At 50.2% G+C, this 22,848-nt stretch overlaps 7 protein-coding genes across 7 annotated transcripts; 1 reads left to right on the top strand and 6 right to left on the bottom strand.

The window, feature by feature from the left end:
• Positions 1-223: 223 nt before the first annotated feature.
• Positions 224-1,740, bottom strand: ANOM_004224 (putative serine--tRNA ligase DIA4; the record flags this gene model as incomplete). Its single annotated transcript, XM_015549481.1, has 2 exons — positions 224-710; positions 764-1,740. Coding segments are annotated over 2 exons (1,464 nt in total), but the record flags the coding sequence as incomplete, so codon positions are not given.
• A 368-nt stretch (positions 1,741-2,108) lies between these two features.
• ANOM_004223 (cytochrome b561 domain-containing protein) lies at positions 2,109-3,016 on the bottom strand (the record flags this gene model as incomplete). The annotated part of the gene is made up of 4 exons (XM_015549480.1): positions 2,109-2,603; positions 2,663-2,725; positions 2,787-2,821; positions 2,884-3,016. 4 exons carry the CDS (start codon positions 3,014-3,016, stop codon positions 2,109-2,111), a joined length of 726 nt encoding a protein of 241 aa, XP_015409086.1.
• Positions 3,017-3,306: 290 nt separating this feature from the next.
• ANOM_004222 (uncharacterized protein) lies at positions 3,307-3,738 on the bottom strand (the record flags this gene model as incomplete). The annotated part of the gene is made up of 1 exon (XM_015549479.1): positions 3,307-3,738. One exon carries the CDS (start codon positions 3,736-3,738, stop codon positions 3,307-3,309), a length of 432 nt encoding a protein of 143 aa, XP_015409098.1.
• Positions 3,739-4,119: 381 nt separating this feature from the next.
• ANOM_004221 (putative acyl-CoA:6-aminopenicillanic-acid-acyltransferase) lies at positions 4,120-5,329 on the bottom strand (the record flags this gene model as incomplete). The annotated part of the gene is made up of 3 exons (XM_015549478.1): positions 4,120-4,755; positions 4,812-5,216; positions 5,273-5,329. The coding sequence occupies 3 exons, from the start codon at positions 5,327-5,329 to the stop codon at positions 4,120-4,122; spliced, it is 1,098 nt and encodes a 365-aa protein (XP_015409087.1).
• Positions 5,330-6,930: 1,601 nt separating this feature from the next.
• ANOM_004220 (uncharacterized protein) lies at positions 6,931-7,406 on the bottom strand (the record flags this gene model as incomplete). Its single annotated transcript, XM_015549477.1, has 2 exons — positions 6,931-6,982; positions 7,141-7,406. The coding sequence occupies 2 exons, from the start codon at positions 7,404-7,406 to the stop codon at positions 6,931-6,933; spliced, it is 318 nt and encodes a 105-aa protein (XP_015409088.1).
• Positions 7,407-11,789: 4,383 nt separating this feature from the next.
• Positions 11,790-12,923, top strand: ANOM_004219 (allantoicase; the record flags this gene model as incomplete). Its single annotated transcript, XM_015549476.1, has 1 exon — positions 11,790-12,923. The coding sequence occupies one exon, from the start codon at positions 11,790-11,792 to the stop codon at positions 12,921-12,923; it is 1,134 nt and encodes a 377-aa protein (XP_015409096.1).
• Positions 12,924-15,132: 2,209 nt separating this feature from the next.
• ANOM_004218 (putative sensor histidine kinase/response regulator) lies at positions 15,133-22,486 on the bottom strand (the record flags this gene model as incomplete). Its single annotated transcript, XM_015549475.1, has 6 exons — positions 15,133-17,150; positions 17,223-17,552; positions 17,618-17,684; positions 17,736-18,213; positions 18,324-19,511; positions 19,569-22,486. The coding sequence occupies 6 exons, from the start codon at positions 22,484-22,486 to the stop codon at positions 15,133-15,135; spliced, it is 6,999 nt and encodes a 2,332-aa protein (XP_015409095.1).
• Between the last annotated feature and the right edge of the window lie 362 nt (positions 22,487-22,848).

Raw genomic sequence — 22,848 nt, 5'->3', positions numbered from 1 at the left:
GCACTCAACTGTGTGTTTTCTTGCTTAATTTTTTCCTGTTCTTGAACGTTTTCCGTATGGTTTTGTACAGATATTCTTAATCTGATGTCTGGGTTGATGTTGTACACGAGATAAACCGGCTCCAAAAAAAGATCAGTTTCATGAGTAGTATAATGTACAATGCAATATCATATATAGCATACAAAGTTCTATCCGTTCCACAGTCACGAAGACTCCCAATTACCTCCAAGCCACCCATCCAGTTCCTCAGCACCTCCGGGACAACTACAACTTTCCGCTTCTCATCCCATCCATTCTCCAGAATGGCGGCTAACACCCGGGGAACAGCCACGGCAGTGCCATTGACAGTATGCGGGAACCGAGAATCCTTCGCTGCTCCGCCGCGCACCCGGGTTCCCAACCGACGGCTCTGGTAGTCCGTACAGATAGAAGCGGAGGTGACCTCGCCCCATGCCGACTCGAGATCCGCACCGGCCCGCAGGCGCGAGGGGAAGAGGGCCTCGATATCGCGCTTGCGGCTTGCACTGGCGCCCAGGTCCGTGGTCGGCATTTCCAGCACCCGGCAGGGGAGGTTTAGGGAGGTCAGAATCTCGGTCTGGATGGACAGGAGCTCGTTGAAGAGGTCGTCGGACGTCGGGAGTCCCTTTCCACTTGCTTCGGGGGCGTTATCGGCCCACGCGAACATCTCCACCTTCGTGAACTCGTGGACTCTGTATAAACCCTTCGTGTCGACACACGGGAGCCCGCCTCGGCGCGATAGCACCGGCTGGGCCCGACCAGTTTGACGGGAAGATTCGCTGCGTCGATGTCACGGCCGGCGTACATCGCCGCGAGGGGGATCTCGGCGGTCCCAGCCAGAGACCGCTGCGGTTTGCTCTTGTCCTTGTCGCTCTGTTCGATGGCCCAGATCTGCTGTTCATTGTGCTGGTCGCGGGGCTGGAACCCGCACGCTTCGGCGATGTAGGAATAGACGATCGACGGGGGGGACACGGGCTTCCAGCCGCGTTTCCGGGCCACGCTCAATGCGTACTGAATCAGAGCTTGCTCCAGGAGAGCGCCCTCATTGGTGAGGAAGTACCATCCCCAGCCGGTGGTGGTAGCGGAGCTGGTGAAATCGATGAGGCCGAGGGATGTGCCGATCGCGACGTGGGAGCGACTGGGGTCCGGACTGGCGATCCACTCGGGCGGCGACCGGGGGTCGAAATTGAGGTATTCGATCAGTCTGGGGTCGTCCCCGACCGGTGTTTCGGAGGAGGATAGGTTGGGGAGGGACAGGGCGAGCCGGTTGATCTCTTCCGTGCAGGCGGTCTTGCGCGTAGTCATCTCTTGTGATTCGTCCTTGAGCTTTTGGGCCTCTGATCGGAGAGCTGTCAGCTCTTCTGTGTTTTCGCCATTGCCTCCTTCCTGGCGGGCGGAAGCTGCGAGCTTGCCGATGGCCTTTTCGAGCTGCTTGATGCGCGAGCGAGGGGTCTTGAGGTCTTGGTCGAGGCGGCGGGCTTCTTCAGACAGGTTCTGAATCTGGAATGGGTAGTCGACGTGGGATGGGTAATTGCGGTCGACGCTGTTTTTGGAGTACAGCTCGGCGTTCTGGCGGATGTGCTTGACGTCTGGGGTAGGCTTCGGCGCGGTCGCAGGACGGAGAGCTTCGGCGCGGTGCGTGGAGGAGGAAAAGGCGCGTCGCGTCAATGGCCTTGTCAGCCTGCAATTGAGGCAGACGTACGGCGTCCTTGTTGACGCCATTGAAGAGGATTGTGGTGGGCTGATGGGGAGAGAGGAAGTGAGGGAGTGAGTGGACTGATTGACAAAAAAGATGTGGAGTGGGCACTTTTCCCGTTTGGGATCTTCAACTTCGATCCACCGGATTAAAGATTAAGGATTGACCACTTGTATATTCTCGTCCTCTCACTTTCTGATATCTCGGGCAGCTGCTTTCTATACTAAGCTGTGATATTCTATCGTCCCCCGAAAATTGAACAGATCTCTCACAATGTAACACATATTGACGCATCGGCATAAATATACTACTATCTGACAACATTTCACAACCACAAGAAAGCACTAGTAGACATCCATGGTATCTCCAAAACTCATATACACCGTCATCCGATTCATAGGCCCAACTTGTGCTTCTTGACTCTTGCTCCAACGCCTGAGATCACCAGAACCGCGCCCACAGCCACTGCCCACAGCGGAATCGACAGCACAGTCAAGTTGAAGGTCGTCCGCGTGGCAGCGGCAACAGTCACCAGTTCGAGAAGCAGCAAGACATACCCGGACAGACGATGATACTTGTAGAGCTTCTTACCATTCTCCACACTGCCCAAGACCTGAACCGGGACAAAGTACTGGATGACGCCCCCGGCGGCCTGGATGATGATGAGACTGTAGGTAATCAAGCCCATCACGCCGTGAGGCGAGGTAAAGCGTGCATGGTTGCCCTTGTTGACTTCGATGACGATGAAGCCCGCGATAAAGGTCGCCACACTGACGGCCTGGATGATGTAATGGATGCGCGCTCCTTTGAGCTTCTGCTGGGGTGTCGCAGTGGGTTGGAGGATGAGTGCAGCTTGCACCTGGAGGAGCAGCGCAGATGAGTTCAGGAGCTTCTATCATCAGCTTGTGTTGTGTTTGCGGCAAACCTCACGCGTTCGACTGGACTTACCGGATGGGCAGAGAAGAGTATCAGCGGATGGGAGAAGATACCTGCCCAGACCAGGATGGCGATCTGAAGTCGTCCCAGTCAATCATCAGTTGTGAGATGTTCGGGTACAAACACATGGGCTTACAATCCATATTCCAAACTGCGCCAGGCTGGCCGTTCCTGAAACCAGACGATCCGTTAACTTGCGCTATTCTCTCATGAACCTCAGGAGGTGATCTAACCGGTGAATAGATTGTAGATGATATATTGATCCTCTTTCTGGACGACATCGCCCGGTCTGCCCAACAGCGGCTCGTCTTCTCGGGCCTCGATAGTCTGAGGATGTTCCTGGGGAATCCCGGTGGCAGACGCCATTATAGTTTACCAAAACAATCTATGTTGGAAGAAAAGATGCGATTCTCAGGACTAGCTAAGTCTACACATAAGCGGTGAGAAAGTGGAGGGGAAGGAGGGGAAGAAGAAGAAGACGCAAAGATATAGTAGTATTAGTTGGTAATGACGAATTCGAGGCGTTCGATTGGCAATGCAGTGATGTGGGGCAGCGAAGGTACCTCGAATGCCAAAGTACCCGCCATGCTTAACGCCACCCGCGGGTCCCCAAGTATCTCCACATCGCTGGTACTTGAGCTGCATCTGGTTATCCATCATGTAAGACCGACATCACCTCCGTCATAAACCTCTTCCTTCTTCAAACAATTCCGACAATCACCATAACACCGAAGACAAAAGCATTCCGGCAACTGCTCATTTATACATTCCACTTCCTCTTCGGTGGCAATGTTGGTGTCGTCCCTTGAATCCTCCAATTCAGACCGATAGAGTGCACTTAACGCACGGAGCCGCCCCTCTGAATTTGCGCAAGAGGTGCTACCTTGCCGGGCTGTGGTCTGGTGCTCGAGGGTACAGGTCTCTACACCTTGGTTTTGTCCCCCAGTCTGCTGCGTTGGAGTTTTGGATATCGTTCCTCTGCCATCCTGATTGGTAGAATCTCCTTTCTCATCGAACGGAGTGTGTCTTGGACGCTTCATGATAGAAAGTGTCCGGCGCACACCTTTCAGCGGGAGACCAGGTGCCATGCTGCCCTTCTACTGGTAATGGGATGTATATGGCCCGTGTTGCCGCACAATATGCGATGTATTACTGTAAGAACTGCGGGAAAGGCAGCAGGAGCGAACGAAACGCTCGAACAAAACTTCTGTAGAACATGAGGATCTATATTGGAAACCTACCCTATCGGCTTTATATACATGTGCAGACAATGACCTTGTCCCAGCGGGTCGACCTCGAGTATTTCACTTTGTCTGAGATAGACAAAGAATGCCATTAGAGGGTGGCATATACCTGGTCGTCTATCCGCTAAGATGCGTGAGGTTCTTTGCAGCAATCGTGCAATCCTTGTTGCCATGCTGTATGCTGAAAGACCAACAGGCATATAGCGAGGGCTCACGACAGCATCTTCACATCCAAGGCATCTTTATTACGGGACTTTCCTTGCCAGATCCCGGCTGACCAACAACAACTTCCGCCCCAAGGTCCTGCTTGTCCAGATTCATCACAATGTTAAACAACGTAGAAGTGCGCCTTGTGTGATGAGTACTCGGGTCCTCCTGAGAACATATGGACTGTGGCGCATTGCAGGTATCGGAGAAAACCTGCTCCCGGAGTAAACTAGGTGTGATCGAGTCGCCCTGAATGCCATTGTTGACCAACTCGCGGACGAGCTGTTGAGCTCGTTCTAAGCGAGCCGGTGAGCCCTTGATCCAGGAGGGCTCCGTCACATTCTTGTTCTCGATAAAATGATTGGTATGCGTGATCACACCATACTCATCCTCCTTTATGTGTACGTCTCCCAAGGGTGAGAGCTCCAAACCAAGGGATGTCGTGCTGTCGGCGATGAGGATATGTTGGCTCGAAGCTACACCCCCCAGAGATGAGAGAGTCTGTATCGCGCTCTCAACAGATGTGCTTTCTAAGCATAAGCGGAGAGCTACATGAATCGGGACCTTGGAGCTAATGCAAGGTCGAGCTTTTATAGCGTTAAGGCCAACTCCCACACCAGCACTATTGAATCCAATCTTTCCTATGATACCTGCCTTTTTGACGTCAGACAGACGAACTGATCGTGCTTCCAGATGCCGGAGCAACTTACCTCGGCGACCATACAGATCCTCGGCTTTCCCGATATTTCAATATCCATCAACGCTAGATTCTTCTGAATGCTGCTGGTCCAATCCCAGTTCTGTGCCAAAATTCGCGCGTTGTCGTTCTTTTTCCACGAAAGACTCGTGCATCCATCTGAAAAGTTCCCAAGCGATATTTCACTCCGACAGTTCAATGCTACGATATCCAGGATGCCTACTCCTGCCCCTTCCGCTATGCCCTGTAGCTCGGCGTATAAACTAGGCGTTTTGCGCTCCAGGGAGGCTCGGAATTCCTCCGCAAGCTGGAGGACCGTAGGCCAGTCCATTTTGCTAGTGTACTCGAACATCTCCTCGTAGATGCCTATTTGAGACTTAATTTGCTGCTGCAGGCGGTAGCCATGCTGGAGACCAATCTGCTCGACTGTTATATAACCATCACTCGTGGTAAAGTCATGTTAGATGCGCATACCTCTTTGGGGGTGCCCCGGAGGACTAGCTTAGGGAGCTCAGGAGCTTCGGTATGCATGATGAGGGTGTCTAAGTCTATTGACAATCTAAAATTTTCTTCGGGCAAGATGTATAATGTTTTCCTGCCGTGAGGAGAACCCGAGGGATTTCCATTACTTTATAGCGGGACACCCCCTCATTCCCGGCAACCTTGTTCCGAGCCACGATTGATAATTAGTTCCTTCGTGAGGGGTGAATCAGAGTAGCCTTTGCGCTACTACGATAGAAGATTGGGATCCTCCGGTTGGCATCCTCAGGCTAGCACCTCTAAGTAGGTATACTATGTGGTTCTCTCAATCGAGTTAGTCGTCACGTTGCTGGCCTATCCCTAAGATATCACAGAACCGGCAATCTTCCTCCACTTCAATATCAACAGGAACCTCGCGTCTTCGATTCAATATTCTTTGTTCTAAAAAAAGATACCATGGTGCTTAGACAGCCATACCATCCTAAACCACCACCGCACTAACCTGAACAGTCCACACAATACCGTGCCGCGAGCCTAGTAATCTCTGCCATTTATATATAGACTCTATCCTCACAACCAGCACCACCTACCAGATCCCCAAAGCCCACAATATGCGATCACCACGCTACCCCCAAATACCATGGCTTCCACGCACTAACTTGAAATACCCCTCATCCAATCCCAACCTTCAGACCCCGGCTAAATCCCCCAAAATGGCCAAGGCCCAACACGAGATCTCCCAGATAATCTCCTCCCTAATGATCATCCTCTGGAAATACACCGATAACCTGGGCATCCCCCACCGACCCCTCGGCCACGACTGGACAGAACTGCAAAACCACGTTTTTCGACTGCTCACCTTGAGAGGAATGACTCAAGCAGGCGCCAGCATCCCAGAGGATCCATGGAACTTCATTCTGAGCGAGTTTGGTCCGACTAAGGCGCTGGTATTGTCTGCTTCGTGTTTGGGGCCGGGGGACTCGTGCTCGCCGCCGTCGATTTTGCTGCAGCCTTCGCGGTGTGCGCCGTCTGGATGTCATGTTCGGTTTCAGGACCCACCTGCGGATTGTGTGAGGGGGAGGGCGGTCTAGGGTGATTGCGAGGTCGGTTTACTTAGTGGATGTGTTTTCTGTGTAGGGGGTTGGGATTGTGACTTATCTTTTGTGGGGGTATCTTGGATGTAAATAGATGCATGGTTGGCGTGGTTTGAATGGAAGTTGTAGGGAAGCTCTGACCGATGGCTGGGAAGCATACAGCCAGTCAGGTTTCATTCAATGAGTTTAGCTGGAAGAGCAACAAGATCTACGAGATCAAGGTGTACCGGACTGCACAGTAGGCGGGGTGATCTGTAATCTGGGCAGATGGTGCTATGGTAGACCCTCTCACGGTGCCAAAAGCCACGGCAGGGTGCTGTGCTATTGTAAAAGAGTGTGGCAAGATGGGAAAGCTGTTGAGCACCCCCATCGCTGACACACTGTAGCTTGAACGGCTGTGTAGCGATTCGCTGCATGCAGCACTGTGACGCTCTCAACCCCATCAGCGTGTTACGTCCATGACGACGTCTGCAGACGCATTTCGTCTCGAAAGACATCGACGTGGTAGCAACCCCATCCACATTCTGAAACCTACGTAGATGTGGGGGGGGGAAAGGATTACGAGAGAATCATAATCCAGGGATCGCTGATGGGTAAATAGACAAGACAGCTGCATGGTAAATTATTCCTAGAAATCTAAGCAAGACGCCAATGAATGCTATCACACAATGACTCCGTGATGACGCTTTTCGCTCCCAGCGTAGCCTCTCTGGTCAGCCGGCTCTTTGGGTCGCTAATCCTTCCAATGTCTTGAATCGCCATGCGTACTGGGCTAGTTGTTGCTTCTCCGCGGGCTCTAAACTCTTGCCTTTATCTGCCATTTCTTTCTCCACCCCTTTCAACATCTCCCACCGTTTGAGGAGCCGGCCTTGGTGCTCTGCAATGGAGACCAGATTGGTGTCTCTTGATGCCATGCGCTCCTCGATGGTGGAGTGGTAAGCAAGCTTGGCGCGAAAGAGGGCCATGTCGGATTCGTCGTACGTAACGCCGTCGCCTTCTGGTAATGAGGTCTGATGAGTTGATCTCGGTGGCATAATGACTGGTTTTCAGGCTTTTGAGACTTTTTGCGGCGCTTCTGATGGCTAGTCCAAAGCGAATGGAAGCTTGGATGTGGGGGTAGAGGCGACGCTGGTGGAGGGGATGAAGGATACGAGGCTGGCTGAGAAGATAGGAAGCTCTGTAGACGAGAGACAAATTGTCTGGATATCACCCTCACTGACGTATGGGGAAAGAAGGGAAGGGAAAAGAAAAGAAGAATCTCAGCGTGACAATTTCAAGACCACTTCAGCTCAGTCTCCTTTTAAAGCTCAGATGCAAAGGGTCCACCATCCTGTCTTGCATCATCCCCCGTAGAGGAGCTTTATAGCCCCCGCGGCTCACTGGTGACATCCAGTATGGTGATACCGGGGCTGCCACCGGATACATCCCCCGGTCCACGAGACGGTCCAATGAGAACCAGAAGAGACGGACGAGGGAAAAGCCATGCTTCCTCACCGAAAGAGCTGTTGTGTCGGGCGCCGTTTGTGCCAATGTCTTGTGATTCTTTATCTGTTGATGACGAAAAGAGACTTGTAAGTTGCCTCTTCGGGCCAGATTGTGCCACCCTCTGGAAAATACCGGCGCAACCGGCGTCTATCTGTGGAAATCTGGTCGGTGGGCACGGTATCTCTTGAAGGCACCGGCTTCGGAATGACGACTATCATGCTCAGACGCTGTCACCGCGATGTTTCTCGCATATGTAGGGGTTACAAACCTACATGCATCAGACTGTGAACGGGCCGACCAAACATGGCGGAGGCCATGCGATTCGTCGGTTACACATGGGCCAGAAGATATGAAGAGAAACCGAGAGAAGATTACTTCGAGGAAGCAAGCTACATGTATCGTGGATTGCCAATGAGATACCTGTACGAGTCCACACATCCTTTGGGATCCCGGGTGCAGCTCAGTTCTCGGGTTCCATATTTTGAGGCAAACGAATGCACGGATGAATACCAAGGAAAACTTTTGTTTTGGTTTTTCTTTTTTCTTTTTTAACTTTGCAAACGGGCGATTCGACGGGGTTTGACTTTGCTATTTATGAAATACATCCTTTTAAATCCCCTATTCGCGATCATCTTCGACCAACATGTATCTAGCCGCTCAATGCGTTGTCGTGTCACCCTGAGCTGCTGGACGCTGAATATAGACGGGCATCACGTCTGGAGGTCTTTCAGTTAATCAATACTTTGGTATATGAGACATACAGAGCTTGGCAGTTCAGCCGATCCAATCCGTTCGTCGCCAACGCTTTGGTTCCAAAGTATTCCATGACCAGTATGGTCGGCGCCGAAGTCGATCACTTCCGACGAAAAAGGGACCGTCAGAACCCTGTCCCACGGTCCATGGCACCCTTCATCGTTCCACGAGTCCCTTCTGGACTGAGGAAAATAAGGTCATCTAGGTATTTGCCTCCAGAAATAAGGAATTGCGGTTCATGCCTCCATCCGACGTTGATCATGTGCCCTAGCTTGAGTAAATGGGTCCTTGCGTATGCGGTGCCATCAGGTGTGGATTCATGGATATATCTCGGTGGAGACATTATTTTGTGTTCCGGTTGTGTTGCCAATCTGGTAAGACAGCGTCAGGAAGAAGGTTGTAATCTATTTAGAGCCTGGCATAGCATGGCACAGCAGCTATCCCAGGTTGCCACATCAAAACAGGGGTGTAGGAACAGTAACACTCTACAAGTGCCTTTGCACGTCAGTATGACTGCCAAGTAAGGTTGGTTTTCAAGCTTTTTCTTGGCTTTGCATCCAACTCCCGTTGTGTCTATACCTGCGCTTATCTCGGTAGCCTACTTCCCTTCTTCCTGGGTCTTTATCTGGCTCAGGTTTTCGGTCCAATCCTTTTGCAGTTCGAGTCCTTTCCATGTTGCATGCGACGATGGCGGCTATCGCGATACTTCTCGCGTGCTTCCTTCTTCCTTGACTGGCTGTCGAAATGACCCCAGGTTTGCCCTTTATGCTCGATGATGCCGTGGAGGACAATTCAATAATAAATCTTCCGGGCTGGCACAACTGTAACGATACCACATGCTTCAACTGCGAAATATATACTGGATGAAGGCGAGTACAGCCATTATTTCCAGGAAACGGTTGAAGCCAGGGAGGCTCCAGGAATCGAATAATCAAGCTTGTCCGAGACACGTAATGCTCCATGGGTAGAATTATCAGTGAGCGTAGCGGTCAGTATAGTGTCACGAGACATTCTATAGCGGATTGTCAGCTAATGAGCAACTCAGGGAGTGTTTAGCCTTCGATCTGCCACCGTTCATCGCGCACGTAACAGTATATCAGCAATCAAGCAGCAAACGGTGACACAAATGCTTCCAGTGCAGAGAGTGATGACCCTGACTTGCGATCTCAAAATTGTCCAAAAAAATTACGAAGTCATAGCCGTGATTAACTGTCGGTATGTTGTATGACCTTAGAATTGCCGAGTGGTGGTGGACCCTACGTACGAGACATGAATGTCAGCCTGCGTTGCATCGTGAGAGATACTTGCTACGAGCAGGTACCTTCCCTGATATTAACACTGGATGTTATAGTGTCAAGGGTGTATACAAAGGCCATGTCAATAATGTCCGATAGGGCCAGCGGTGATTCTCGTTACGATGCTGAAGCCACGCCTTGCCAGGATGAACTGTCTGATGGTCCTTACCTTTCCGATAGCAGCCTTTGCTCCTGATGGCAGGCACCACGCCAAGGCTTGGTATATACTAGTAACCCCTTTGGACGGTTCAAAAGACAGCGCGTGCTATGGCGTAGTCAGCAATATGGAGTTCTATACGGCTTGGGGATGAAGTGGGCTTCTCTTTCACGTTAGACGTAGCACTGACAGTGGTATATCCAGCCGAGATTGCAAGAGCCAGCATCACTCGGGGTTACACGGTCTTATAATACTGGCAGACGACCGCCACGGCCCGAGTTGATTGTACAACCAACAGTGTCTTGTTCCTTCCGGTACCGTTCAATCATCGCTCACAGCTTACATATCAGCACGCATTACATAGGACCAGCGGCGTCAGTTGTGTCAGCCGATTGTCTCCATTGGACGATCGGTGGTTGGACATAGGTGCAAAGGAGATGAGCCGTGTGCCAACCCCACCACGTCTTCGGCTTTTCGAGAGGTTCCCCTGATATCCACCCATTGTACGCACAGTAAGGGGATGAATAGGAAAGCAAATACGTCCACTATCATTGTGTGGTTGTTGAAGTGGTTCAGATGACCCATAGTGTGGTACATGAACATTGCATCATCTGATCAAGGGCAGCAAGTCCCTTCTTTCAGAGGTATCTGTAGTTGCCTGTTGGACCTATTAGTCGTTCGGTGAATATTCCCGGCTTGGCTCTGCCACATTTCTTTGCATACAAGTCTTGAGAACTTTGGTCATCCTTGCTGCTTTGTCTTCACCGATCGTCCCACGCATGCAGAGGAAGTATGTGTACGTGATATTCGCATGTGAAGTTTCGAATACTAGGTAACAGTTTCCGGGCAGTCTACTTTCAAGGGCAACGATCGTATCCGATGGAACCTGGGCTGTTTAGTTACGTATCTCCATTGTTGGATCTTACCTGACCCTTCTCCTGGTGTCCCATAGAATTCATCTGTACAGAAGGATATCAGCATCTGTAATGTGTGATGGCAATCTAATACCTTGTCGCCGACATCCTGGGCCCAAGAATGATTATTTCCGGATGCGATGGTGGTCAGGAAAGACCAGTTTCGAGGGCCAGTCTTTTGGTCTTCAGTCTGCCCACAATGTAGAGATGAGCCTCTCCCAGTAATTTGAGTTCGTTTTCCACTGGATGAAAGAGGGGAATGTGTTGGATGATTAGACAAGAAACACCTGTATCATCTGGAAACAGTGTTACCCAAGGAAGTCGTAGGAAGTATACCAAGTCTGTTGGAAATAGTGGAGACTCGACACGCGACAAGAAGATGAAAATCTGAGTCGACTGAGCTATCTGGAGACCATGAATCAAAAAAGGAACCATGACAGTAAACAAGGAGGTGGAGGGGTAGCCAACATGGTAACACTCTTGTCAAATGACGAGTCCAATGATCTGTTCATGATAGTAGTTAAAGGAAATCCACAAGATGAGGGTGTATAGGTGTACATGGATGCTTGATGAAGCGATAAGATCGAGTAATTGAGCCAAAAGCGTCAATCAATCACGGGGTCTTATCGTCCAAGTCTCTCCCAACTGCTCTTTATTTTGCCCGCCATCGTCGCCCCAGATAGGAGTCTGTCTTGCTCCTCTGCAGACTGTCTGCGTCTGCTCTACTCTTCAATCTCGATTCGATCCCAAATCTACCCCCCGGGTCAACTCAGAGTTCTCTTATCTTTTGCAACTATATCAGCCAACCCTACCATGGCCGATAAGATCACTTTCGTCCCCTCTGAGAAGATCGACAAGGTGTTCGAGCACACTACCAATTTGGCCTCCTCTGGCCTTAACAGCAAGGTCCTTTCTTGTTCCAATGAATGGTTTTCCAAGGCGTCAAACCTCCTCACCCCCACAACCCCCATCAACCGTCCCGGTGTTTTCATCCATACGGGCGCCTGGTATGATGGCTGGGAAACCCGCCGCCACAATCCCGAGCCCTACGACTGGGTCGTGATCAAATTGGGTGTCGCCAGTGCCGCGATTCTAGGTGTCGAGATTGATACAGGTTTTTTCATCGGTAACTACGGAGAGAAAGCTGGGCTGCAGGGAACTTATGCGCCAGAAGGCAGTGAGGTCACAGATGCCGAGATCGCAGACCCTAAATACACCGGTTGGACAACTATTCTTCCGGCTCAGCACCAGGGCCCCAAGGAACGCCGGGGCTACAAGCTCAACGATTACGATCCGACCAACCCAAAGCCCCATACCCATGTGCGCTTGTTGATGTACCCTGACGGCGGCTTTGGCCGACTCCGCGTCTACGGCCATGCTATCCCGGCTGCTCTCCCCCAGTCCGTCGCCAACGCCGACCGCGCTCAGCAACCGGTCGAGGAACTATCATCTGCCCTGGTTGGTGGCCTATCTCTCGGTGCGTCCGACCAGCTTTTCACACCGGCCTCGAACCTGTTGCTCCCGGGACGAGGCAAGGACATGGGAGACGGTTGGGAAACGGCGCGGTCCCGCACCCCTGGCCACGTTGACTGGGCGATCATCAAGTTGGGCTTGCCCGGCTCTGTCAGTATGGTCGTGGTGGATACTAAAGATTTCCGTGGCAATTACCCTCAGGCTGTGAGAGTCCACGGTCTTGTTGCAGGAAGTGTATCGGAGGGAGAGATTCCTGCGGATAACCACCCCGGCTGGGTCGAACTGCTCAAGGGCGATCAACCCTGTAAGGCGGATACCGAGCATGTGTTTGAGGGTGCCGATCTGGCCTCAGAGGGTGAGGACACCCGCACTTTCACACATGCCAAACTGACCATGGTGCCCGACGGTGGTGTCAAGCGTTTCCGCATTTTTGGACGGAGAGATATTGCTCTAGATGCAGCTCGCCACTGTTAATGGCCGCAAACCAACTTTTTTTCGCGGACTGTTCAGTGACCCATCAGGGCCAATGTCGGACAGCGGTTTGTACCATTATTTGATTTGCTTTATCGTACATATTCCTAATACCTGAAAGCGAGAATGTAATGACTATGATTAGAAATCTAATACTATGGAGTGTACAGCTTTTACTCTAGGCAAACATGACAAATACTCAACGAATCCATTCACTCGCCCCCTAAATCACCAGAGTTTCTCTTCTTCCACTCATCAATGAATGAAGACCGGAAGAAAACGGCTTCCGCTACTACTCAACTATGGGTTTGATATCGTTGCTAGGCGTCTAAATTCTTTAATAAAGGACGGGAGACCAAAAATGTCGCCGAGAGGACGGGAGATAGGAAAGCATGATCCATGGATGCGCCACGGATCAGTGTGGTTTGACTATCACTGATCAATACGTACCTCCGGAAAAGTACTTTACTTATAATTGGCATCAGTGAACAGCTTCTTTGGCTGTACACATGTTATATAGTGGTGTTTGCGTGTGGACTCCAAAGAATAGCATGATATACAAGGGAAAAGCCAGATCCTATTTGGAGTCCAACATACTTCCAGCCTTTGCCCTCTCCCTCTCTCTGCCACGATATATTCTCTCTATATAGCTGTCTTGAGCGTTCCGCGCTGCTCAACGCATTGTCAGATTGATAGACTTTAAGCAATTAGCTACTACATCACTAAAAACGGACTATCCCTGGTGCATAGTAACAATACCTAGGTTGCTTCTTTATCGTAGACTTCTGCCTTCTCATTCGGGTTTCTGTCTTGCTGCAACATGCTGTTTAGGGCTGACTATCGGTCCGTTGACTCTCCGGCGTATCAGAGGTCACATCCATGATTATCCACTTGTCTGTAGAAATATGCCTCATTGGTCCTGTGTTCTTTGATATCATTAATTCAAAGATTGAAATGTTGCACTGAGGATATTGGAACCAAAACTCCCCAAGAGAACCAGACGCTGAGTCTGATTAGCTGAATGTGGCAGACCATTGCGCGCAGACTGCTGGGGATACTCTAACAGTTCAATAGAATCTTGATTGATTGGGGAGGGTAGAGACTCATGAAAAGGCCATAAACGAACCCACTTTTCTCTTAGGAAGTCTCTATGTGAGTGTATGTACAAGAGTAGAATGACTTTGAAGAAGGGGGTTCTGGGTTGTATTTATATTAACCGTGAGAGGACGAAGGGTAATAGTGACTGACTGCTCTAGGTTGAGTATTCATCACAAGGCGTCAAAAGACTCACCGCAAACAAGGTAACATTCTATTTTAGAAAATAATTCCTGATCATTGAATCTCAACATTACAGCTGTAATTCCAGAGCTATTGCATCCTACACTAGATAGATTCCGCCATATTCATTTATCCCACCCTATCCGTCTATTCTCCTTTGGTTTTGACCGTCCCTTCACGCCATCACAAGCGTACGGGTTAAAATACTAGAGTAAATCTTGTGTGGCCAAAAGATTAGGCTATTCATCACGTAGGTATGAGAGAAAGTGAAGTGGTATTATTGAGTTGAACCGGGGGGGTTCCAGAGCCAAGAGCAGCAATACGAAAGCCTAACTAAAAGCTACATATCCATGGTAGGAACAATCGGGGTTCAGTCTTCAATGCCACAGTAATATAATCTGTAAAGCTCTAGAACTGGCAATCTATCCCATTTCCAAGGCAAGCTAATCATGGCTGGATCCAATATCCAGTGTTGTAGCCCTCGAGACATCGTTATATTGCATCGCGATATTTAGAATCTTGGGTACTGTTCCTATTAGAGGGGTGTTGTTATGGATGACAACGCTGCAGGTGCTGTTGGATTGGAGGGGGAGGTGGAAGGGTTAGGGTTTATATTTGTCTTCCTACTCGATTGGTTGATGGATTTAAGACAGGGTGACTATATATAAACTTATATTACACCTGGAGCAGTCGTTTGGTGAATCATGGTAAATTGAGAGAAACGTTCTAGTGCTGGATATAAAAAATCGATCGTTATAGGGGTATGCTATGTTGCTGTATAAAGTGTAAAAGAGCCTAGGTAAATAAACTCCGCTGATGAGAATGACTATGTGCATGAACTGCGGGTCTATATCCGCCAAGCGTCGGATGAGGCCAAATCCTCGGAAGAAAATCCCTGGGGTATCTCTAAAGACGGACGAACAAAAGGAAACCCCTAGTTCGTCTCAGATGAATTTTGCTGTACTTGCTTGTCTGGTTCCGGAGTGAGCTGGGCTCCCTGACTGTCAGAACCAGGCGACGGCGATGAACTATTGGGTGTCCCAGTATCGTGGCTGACGCTCCCTCTCTCCCGCATTGCCAGACGTGTTTTTGTGAAGGTTGGCACTGGTGCGAGGTATTGGTCCAGCATTTCGCTTAGAATTGTCGACCGGACGGGCTTGGGAAGATAATTGTTCATTCCAGCATCGAGGCACTTCTCACGGTCGCCCTCAATAGCACTGGCTGTCATCGCGATAACGAGCGCTTCATTAACATTAGGATCAGGATCTCGTCGGATTTCACGGGTTGCATTGTACCCGTCCAATGTGGGCATCTGTACATCCATCAAAACAACGTGGAAAGGATTCCCCTCCTGTGAGCGTGCACGTAGAGCCTCGACCGCTTGTTGCCCATCACTGTACGCTTCACACTGCAAATTGAGACCAGTGACGAATTTCACGGCGATCTTCTGGTTGATCGGATTATCCTCCGCAATACAGACCCGGATCTGATCGCGTGGAATCATAGTAAGGTCACGAGCCGTAGGTGAAGGAGTCGTCTTATCACCCGGATCCCCTTTATTTAGCCTTGATGTTTTTGCAGAAGTGTCTTTGACCTTATTGAAGGATAAGTGGAAAGTCACTGTGGTGCCAACTCCAGGAGTTGAATCGAGCCAAATCGCGCCGCCCAAGACGTCTTCAATGATGGCTTTGCAGATGCTTAGACCCAGCCCACTGCCACCGTATGATCTAGCAGTGGAACTATCCGCTTGCGAAAATGGCCTGAATAGTCGTGATTTTTGCTCTTCAGGAATGCCGATTCCAGTATCAGATACCGAACATTCAAGGCGAATACGGCCCTTGCCTTCCCGAGTGACTCTCGCCCTGACAGTCACCGATCCCTTTGGCGTAAACTTGTAGCTATTGCTAAGGAGGTTCATGAAAATCTGGTGCAAACGGACAGGGTCACCAAGCACTACCAGATCTGGAGGAACCTTCTCCAGGTCCTCGATAGTGTCCAAACCTCGGTCACGGTGAGTATAGCGGAGCGCACGAACAACCTCCGAAATTGTCTCCTTAATGTTCAGAGGCACCGTAGAGATCTTCATCTTCCCAGCTTCCAGCTTGGAGAAATCCAGGATGTCGTTGATGAGGGTGAGCAGGGTGTCTGCACACACACGAATGGATTCGACATATTCGTCCTGCTCCTTGTCCAGTTTGGTAGCCTTCAACAGCTCGGAAAGGCCAATAACCCCATTCATTGGCGTACGTAGGTCATGGGAGATATTGGCCAAGAAAATAGATTTGGCCTTCGCTGCATCTTCTTTCAGCTTGACATTATGTTTGGCTTCGGCTTCGGCTACCTTCGCCTTTTGCTCCGCCTCACGAGCCTGCGCGAGTGCGCGCTTTTGCGCTTCCACCATAGATGCGTTGGTGGCGCTAACTTTGCGGACTTCACGGAAGAGCAAGGCATTGGACAACGAAATACCGATCTGATTACAGAGCAGGTGAAGGACGACAAGGTTTCGCTGAGTGAAGGAGTTTGGTTTTCCTTCGATATGGATAACCCCAAGAAGATGCTCCGCTTGCATTATTGGCAGTGCAATCACAGACTTGCCAAGCGGATACCTACCCTGATAAGCATCCGAAACGTTGGAGAATCGGTCATCCTCGAGAACATTGTGGACGAGGACTTCTTCCCGAGTGCGCATGACATAGTGCGAAATCTGTTGAGCCATTTTGTCTTCAACCACTGAAAAAGGAAGGCCGTCCACGTAAGATCTCTGTCCATTCTCGAGGTCTCCAGCTGCGGCAACGGTGAAGTTCTCATCGAAATTAGTTGCGATGACCGCAAAATCTGATCCATTACAGGACTCCAGAACAATCTCAATCATCTTCGTCAGGAGCTTGTCTATCTGAAGCTCAGACGACATCACTTGGCTAGACTCGAGGATACTCGACAAATCGATAATGTCTACTTAGGCGTTAGAGAAAACAAACCCCTCCTGCGCTTGAAAAAGAGGCTGAGGTTGATCTAGAGACTTACCAAGCCCAACACCAGATATATCAAGCGAGCGTTCGCCCGTAGTCACGCCGTTCTGCTCGATCCATCGGTGCTGTCGGTCATCTTCCTCCATATGTTGAGATACGCCAATGTCCTCTGGTTCACTACTGCGATTGATTCCTAAGAGCGAATCGACAGTTTGGCAGCCAACATCAACACTTCTTGTAGATGTGGCTGTTTTCAGAAGCCATTCATGCTTCTCTGTCAGTTGTGCAGCCTTACCAACTGCACTGATCGCCGCCCATGCAGCGATGGCATCCTGCATAACGGAGCGTGCTGCCCGTTTAGCACCACGTCGTATCAAGAAATCGCCTAGGACCAGAGTCAGTGTCATGGAAGGGGTCTAGAAGAGAGACCGAAATGTGTTCCACACATACCATGCAATTCAAGAGCAAGAGCCTCTTCTAAGGGCCATCCATGGATTTGGCAGTGATCAATCGCGGCCTTGATAGAGATTAGGCATTTACCCTACACAAAACTGCTGGTTCAACTTACCTCGAATGCTCGAATCGCTGAGCTGTGATCATTCCGGACCTCGAATACCAATGCCTCCAATATCAATGACCACATTCCGTAGTTTGCATCACAAGCGCTCCGGGCGAAGTCAACCTCGGCTTTGTACCTTAGGACTGTCTTCATGTTTCCATCGAGATACCCGCCGGCAGGATAATCATTGTGCAGCGTGAGAAGAGAAAGAGCCAGGTAAAAATATACAACATACGAAACACGAGCAGACCATAGCCTGGGCATAGTATCCATCATCTGCACGCCCAATTCTATAGCCTTTGAGTGGTGTCCGTAAACAAACAGAGGGATCATGGCCAGACCCCAATATATATCACGAGGCCGGTCAGCGTTACTAGCATTGTTTTCCAAAAAGGCAATGTACTCGCTAGTATTGTGGTGTTCGTCGGCCATAATAGTGTCGGGATCCCGATACCCGGTCTTCCCTTGCAGTGCACGTGCTACTTGCCTAATGATAAATACGTTAGCCCAGGTCGATTGCTCTTGTTGTAATCGCTCTGTTTAGAATGGAAAATAAAGGTGTCGAACGAGCCATTCAACATTAGATAGGAGGCTTACCGAACTGCAAGGAGACTCGCGCCACCGCGGGTATCGTTCACCCATTCTGGAATATCCTCTGGGCTCTCATTGCAAAAGCTTTCCAGGTGAGTCAGGTCATGGCCAAGGAAAAGTCTCGTCATCGCCATTGATGACAGACTAATTAAAGTTATGTAAGGGTCCCCCATAGAAAAGGAAACCTCCACAGAAGTCTCAAGAGCGGGAAGCGTTGATGCCAGAGGGACTCGCAAGTGACTAACATAAAGATTATGGACAATCGAGCCACGGCTCTGGGTCCAAGGCTCAGGACAGCGCTCTAGAAGAGTAAGTGCATGGTCACTCAGCTTTACCGCAAGATCCAAATCTCGAAAACGACTGAAAGAGATCATAGCGAGGTGAGAACAGCCGATTGAGATCTGCACAAAGCCACCCTTGAAGATGTGGAGGTTCATCATCTCAATCGCCATTCGATAAAAAGTCAAGGGATCATCCCAATATGTCACAGCCATTGCCTCAGCCATAACGACTCCGATAGTGATCATATTGATGTCCTTGCTCACAGGCTTACGGACAACAGCCTCCAAATCCCCTTTTTCTAAGTACCTTCTAAGGTTTCTATAAGCGGCATCACATTCCTCAAAGGTTGTGAACTCCCGGAGATGAACACCAAGCTCGTCCAAGCATGTGAGTAGCGAGTCCATCGAACGAAGATGATTTCCCATTTGGGCATATATCTTAGCCTTCACAATCCAAGCTCTTGACTTGCACACCGCACTTTTTCCATGGACAAAGACTTTGTCCAGTAAGTCAAGCGCTTCTGAATTATGACCCTGGGACCACGCCATCTCAGCTGTTGCAATGTGAAGTCGCAGAGTCTCGTCATAGTAGACATCCGTATTGTTGTCATCCCATGGGTTTTCTTGGAGAAGGGCAATACAATGGCGGAAATACCAAAGTGCAGTTGGTCGTGCGCCAGACTGTGCAGCTGTTTGTGCAGCATCCCAGAGTATTTTCCGGTAATCAAGTCTCTGGACAACTCTGTTCTTAATTATCCGAGACGCAAGAGCCACATGCCGAGCCATTGCATAGCGACTACGACCATCATGATAGTACTTCATGATGGCTTGTGATATGATAAAATGCATCTTCTCGACATTGCGACCCTCCGTCAGTGACGCAGCAGCCTGGGCTATTCTATCATTGGCGAATCTGGAGGCCCCTTAGTTAGTGCAATGCGAGTGGCAGCAGAAGATAACAGCGACATACCTGAATTCATCGTCAGTTTTTCCTGGGACAAGAAGATTCGCTTGGACAAGATACTGCAGTCCAACGACAATATCGGCCTCAGACTGCCTAATGAGATTTGCGTTCTGTGGGCAAGTGAGATCCACTGCCTCGTCGTCATCGCTGGAGTACAAGAACTCGCTTGTGAGGAGCTTCTGAACTAAAGAGAACGCAAATGGACTTCCCAGTAGTGTGCTCCAAACCATAATGGATCGAGCCGCCGGCGGGGTCTCCTGAAGGCGCCTTGCAATAAAGCCGAGCCCAAGCCCTTCACCGTATCTTGGGGCCACGAATTCGGTGAAGATACGGTCAAGGTCGAATTCCCACACTGAATTTTTCCATGAATACCATATACAGTTCTTGCTATAACAAGTCTCCAGCATCAGTCGTACGTAGAACGGATTCCCTACACTCTTTTCCTGGATGACAGCTGCAAGAGGGGTGAGCATAGGGTTGGGCTCTTGGTGCATTGTAGCTGCTACAATCTGCATGACTTCATCTTCCCCAAGTGGATTGAGCGCAATCCTTGTTACGCTAGGATTCTCTGCCTCGAAGAGCGACTTGATGGCATCCGACTCCAGTTCGGCCTTACGGCTGGTGAGTACGAGCACGCAGGGTATTTTTGCTTTCACAATGTTCATGATCAAGTCGAGGGTCTCATCATCGGCATAGTGTAGATCATCCACGCATACACAAATCAACTTGAACTGAGACAACGTTTTTAGTATCTCCAGGAATGTTTCCATCAAGCGCATATTCTTCAAAGCCGCATTTGATAAGAAAAAGTCGACCGAGGTCTGCCCCTGGTCAAACCGAGGAAGTACAGGACGCTTTGAAGGCTCTCCCTTGGTCGAGACTTCTTTATTAAAGATGTGCTGGGCAGCGGAGAGCTTGGGCGATATTTCCTTCTCACTTCCTCCAGATGACATCAATTGCTCAGGAAGTTCCAGAACTCGATGTAACGTGGGCCACATCGGCCGCAATGCTGTGCGGACACTTTCGTGATAGTCCGTTGTGACATCACGCTCGGAAAATATTTGGCGTAGAAGGCTAGCTAGAATCTTGGCAAAGGGCTCGAAAGGAACCCTTCGCGCCCGATCCAAGCGGGCAGTGCCGATATAGCCAAACCTTCGAATTGCTGGTTGAACACGGTTGAGGAGATCGGTTTTACCAATGCCAGCAGCACCACTTATGGTAATGACCTCGCACTTACCACTCCGACGGAACTTGTGGGCAGTCTTAGACCGATTTACACCAAGAGAGTCGGCATGGCTCTGCGTGCTTGCTCCCGCTGAGAGGTGCCCATCTCTTTCTGTATTGTCCCAGGAGGCACGAGATTCGACCGGGCTCTTTGCCTTACTTGAGACATAGCCTGGCTTTGGTGTCGAGAGTGATGACTCGGTACTATGGATGGACTCGTGCGTGGAGACACGACCGAGGTTGGAAGGACCACCGTTAGAGCTAGGCTTAGGAGGGATGTGAAAGGAGCCCGAGTCGCTCGATCCAGACGCAATCTCAAAGCTGTCAACGCGGCCGTCCGAGATAGATGAAGTGGAGCCTATTCCGCTGGTGCTCTGAGTGATAGCTCTAGCGTAAGCGGATTGCTGACGTCGATAAACCTTTTCAACCACCTCTATGAGTTTCCTATACTCTTCCTTCCGCCCGAACATACGAGTTGGCAGAGTAAAGAATGAAGACACGTCGCGCTGAGCAATCTTAAAATCTTTCAAAGCTTCGCTATCACCATCACCAAGTAATTGAGAAATTTGTACCAAATCTCTCTTCACGGAAGAAATGGTATGATAGCGCTCATTGACTGCTTTCTGCGTCATCTTCTCAATCACAGCTGACACTGCGTCTGGGACATCCATTCTCTTTGCCGAAACTGGTGGTAGCTTCTTCCCCAGCACGTTCTGAACAACTTCAACCGGGTCGCTTCCAGTAAACGCTGGCTTCCCAACTAACATTGTCCAGAAAAGGACTCCAAGCGCGTAGATATCCGTTCGGCTATCCGGTTCAGTAGGCATTCTTCCTGTCTGCTCCGGTGCAATAAATTGTAATTTGTTCTTCACGCCGAGCTCTCTAGCAGTCGACGACCAGCCCTCGCTAAGGATGTTATCGAACGATCGGGCACCATTTCCTGTATTGATTAGTTTTACAGAGCCTGATTCTAGACTGAAATGAAAAGCATCCCCGCGAATTTCACCGTGAACCGTTTTGAGCCCGTAATGTAGGAGTTCGAGGCAATCGCATGCGCCGATGCCGAAATCAAGGAACACTGGAAGGGAAACCTGCTCTCCTGGAGTCGGCTCACTACTGTCGCCTTTGGTGCCAATAGCAAACCAGGCAGGTCCGAATGCGACCAACTCCCGTAGCATGTTCGGACCTGGTGATTCGAAGATAGCCACCAGTAGAGGACCCGCATCGCCAGGATCTCGAGGAAGCCGTATGAGATCAATCGGTCGTATTGTGTGGTTGCAATCCGGATCCGACGTTTGTACAATGGACCTTTGCATATGGAACTCGCGCTCGAGTCTCACAACGTGGGCCGAAACCCGGGCGATGACTGGGGTCCATATTGGCTCGTGATCGCCACGCGAAAGTGATATCTCACTGCTGGATTCGCTCAGACTACTTCTCCAGTGATGGCGAAAGGGAGGGCGGGACTCGGTTCGTGGGGAGTTGCGCGCGAGGCTAGATGGTCCTGACGACGTCGCGGCGGGTGTAGAGACGTCGGACTCGAGAGAATGGCGGAGACCGTAAACATGCCAATGGCTGTATGTTGAATGAAATGGCTCGATGGACTGATCCCAAGTATATCCAGGCAGCTGCGCCAGCCGTTCGAAAAGCCGGGTTGGAGGGAGTGGTAGGTCCTCACCAAGGATATTACTATCCTCCATCTCAACCGACTACCGATATATCCTAGTTGATTCGGCCCCCCTCAATAAACAGCCATATGTGAATTACCCGTGTGCAGAGTTGTCGCAAGTCTGATCAGGCGGGGCGTTAAATCAGAGTGTGCAGTATCATCAGGAACAAAAACGGTACAATCGCCAAGGACGGAGGGGACAAAGCACCTCACTCCCTCTGGAGATCGGACGAGGCGAAGTATAGCTACGAGGCGGCGGAACGTGCGCGCAATTTGGCGGTATAGAAGTAGAGATAGCGACGATCGAAGACTTGACTTGTCATTGTACAGCTGCCATCATTTCGTGTGGTCGCGAGTGGAGGCACCTGATCCGTGACAAGCCATTTGTTCGGC

This window comes from Aspergillus nomiae (assembly GCF_001204775.2).
Source record: "Aspergillus nomiae NRRL 13137 chromosome Unknown contig00059, whole genome shotgun sequence".
NCBI lineage: Eukaryota > Fungi > Ascomycota > Eurotiomycetes > Eurotiales > Aspergillaceae > Aspergillus > Aspergillus nomiae.
The sequence above is the reverse complement of the archived record's forward strand: the minus strand, read 5'-3'. Positions and strand labels throughout refer to the sequence as shown.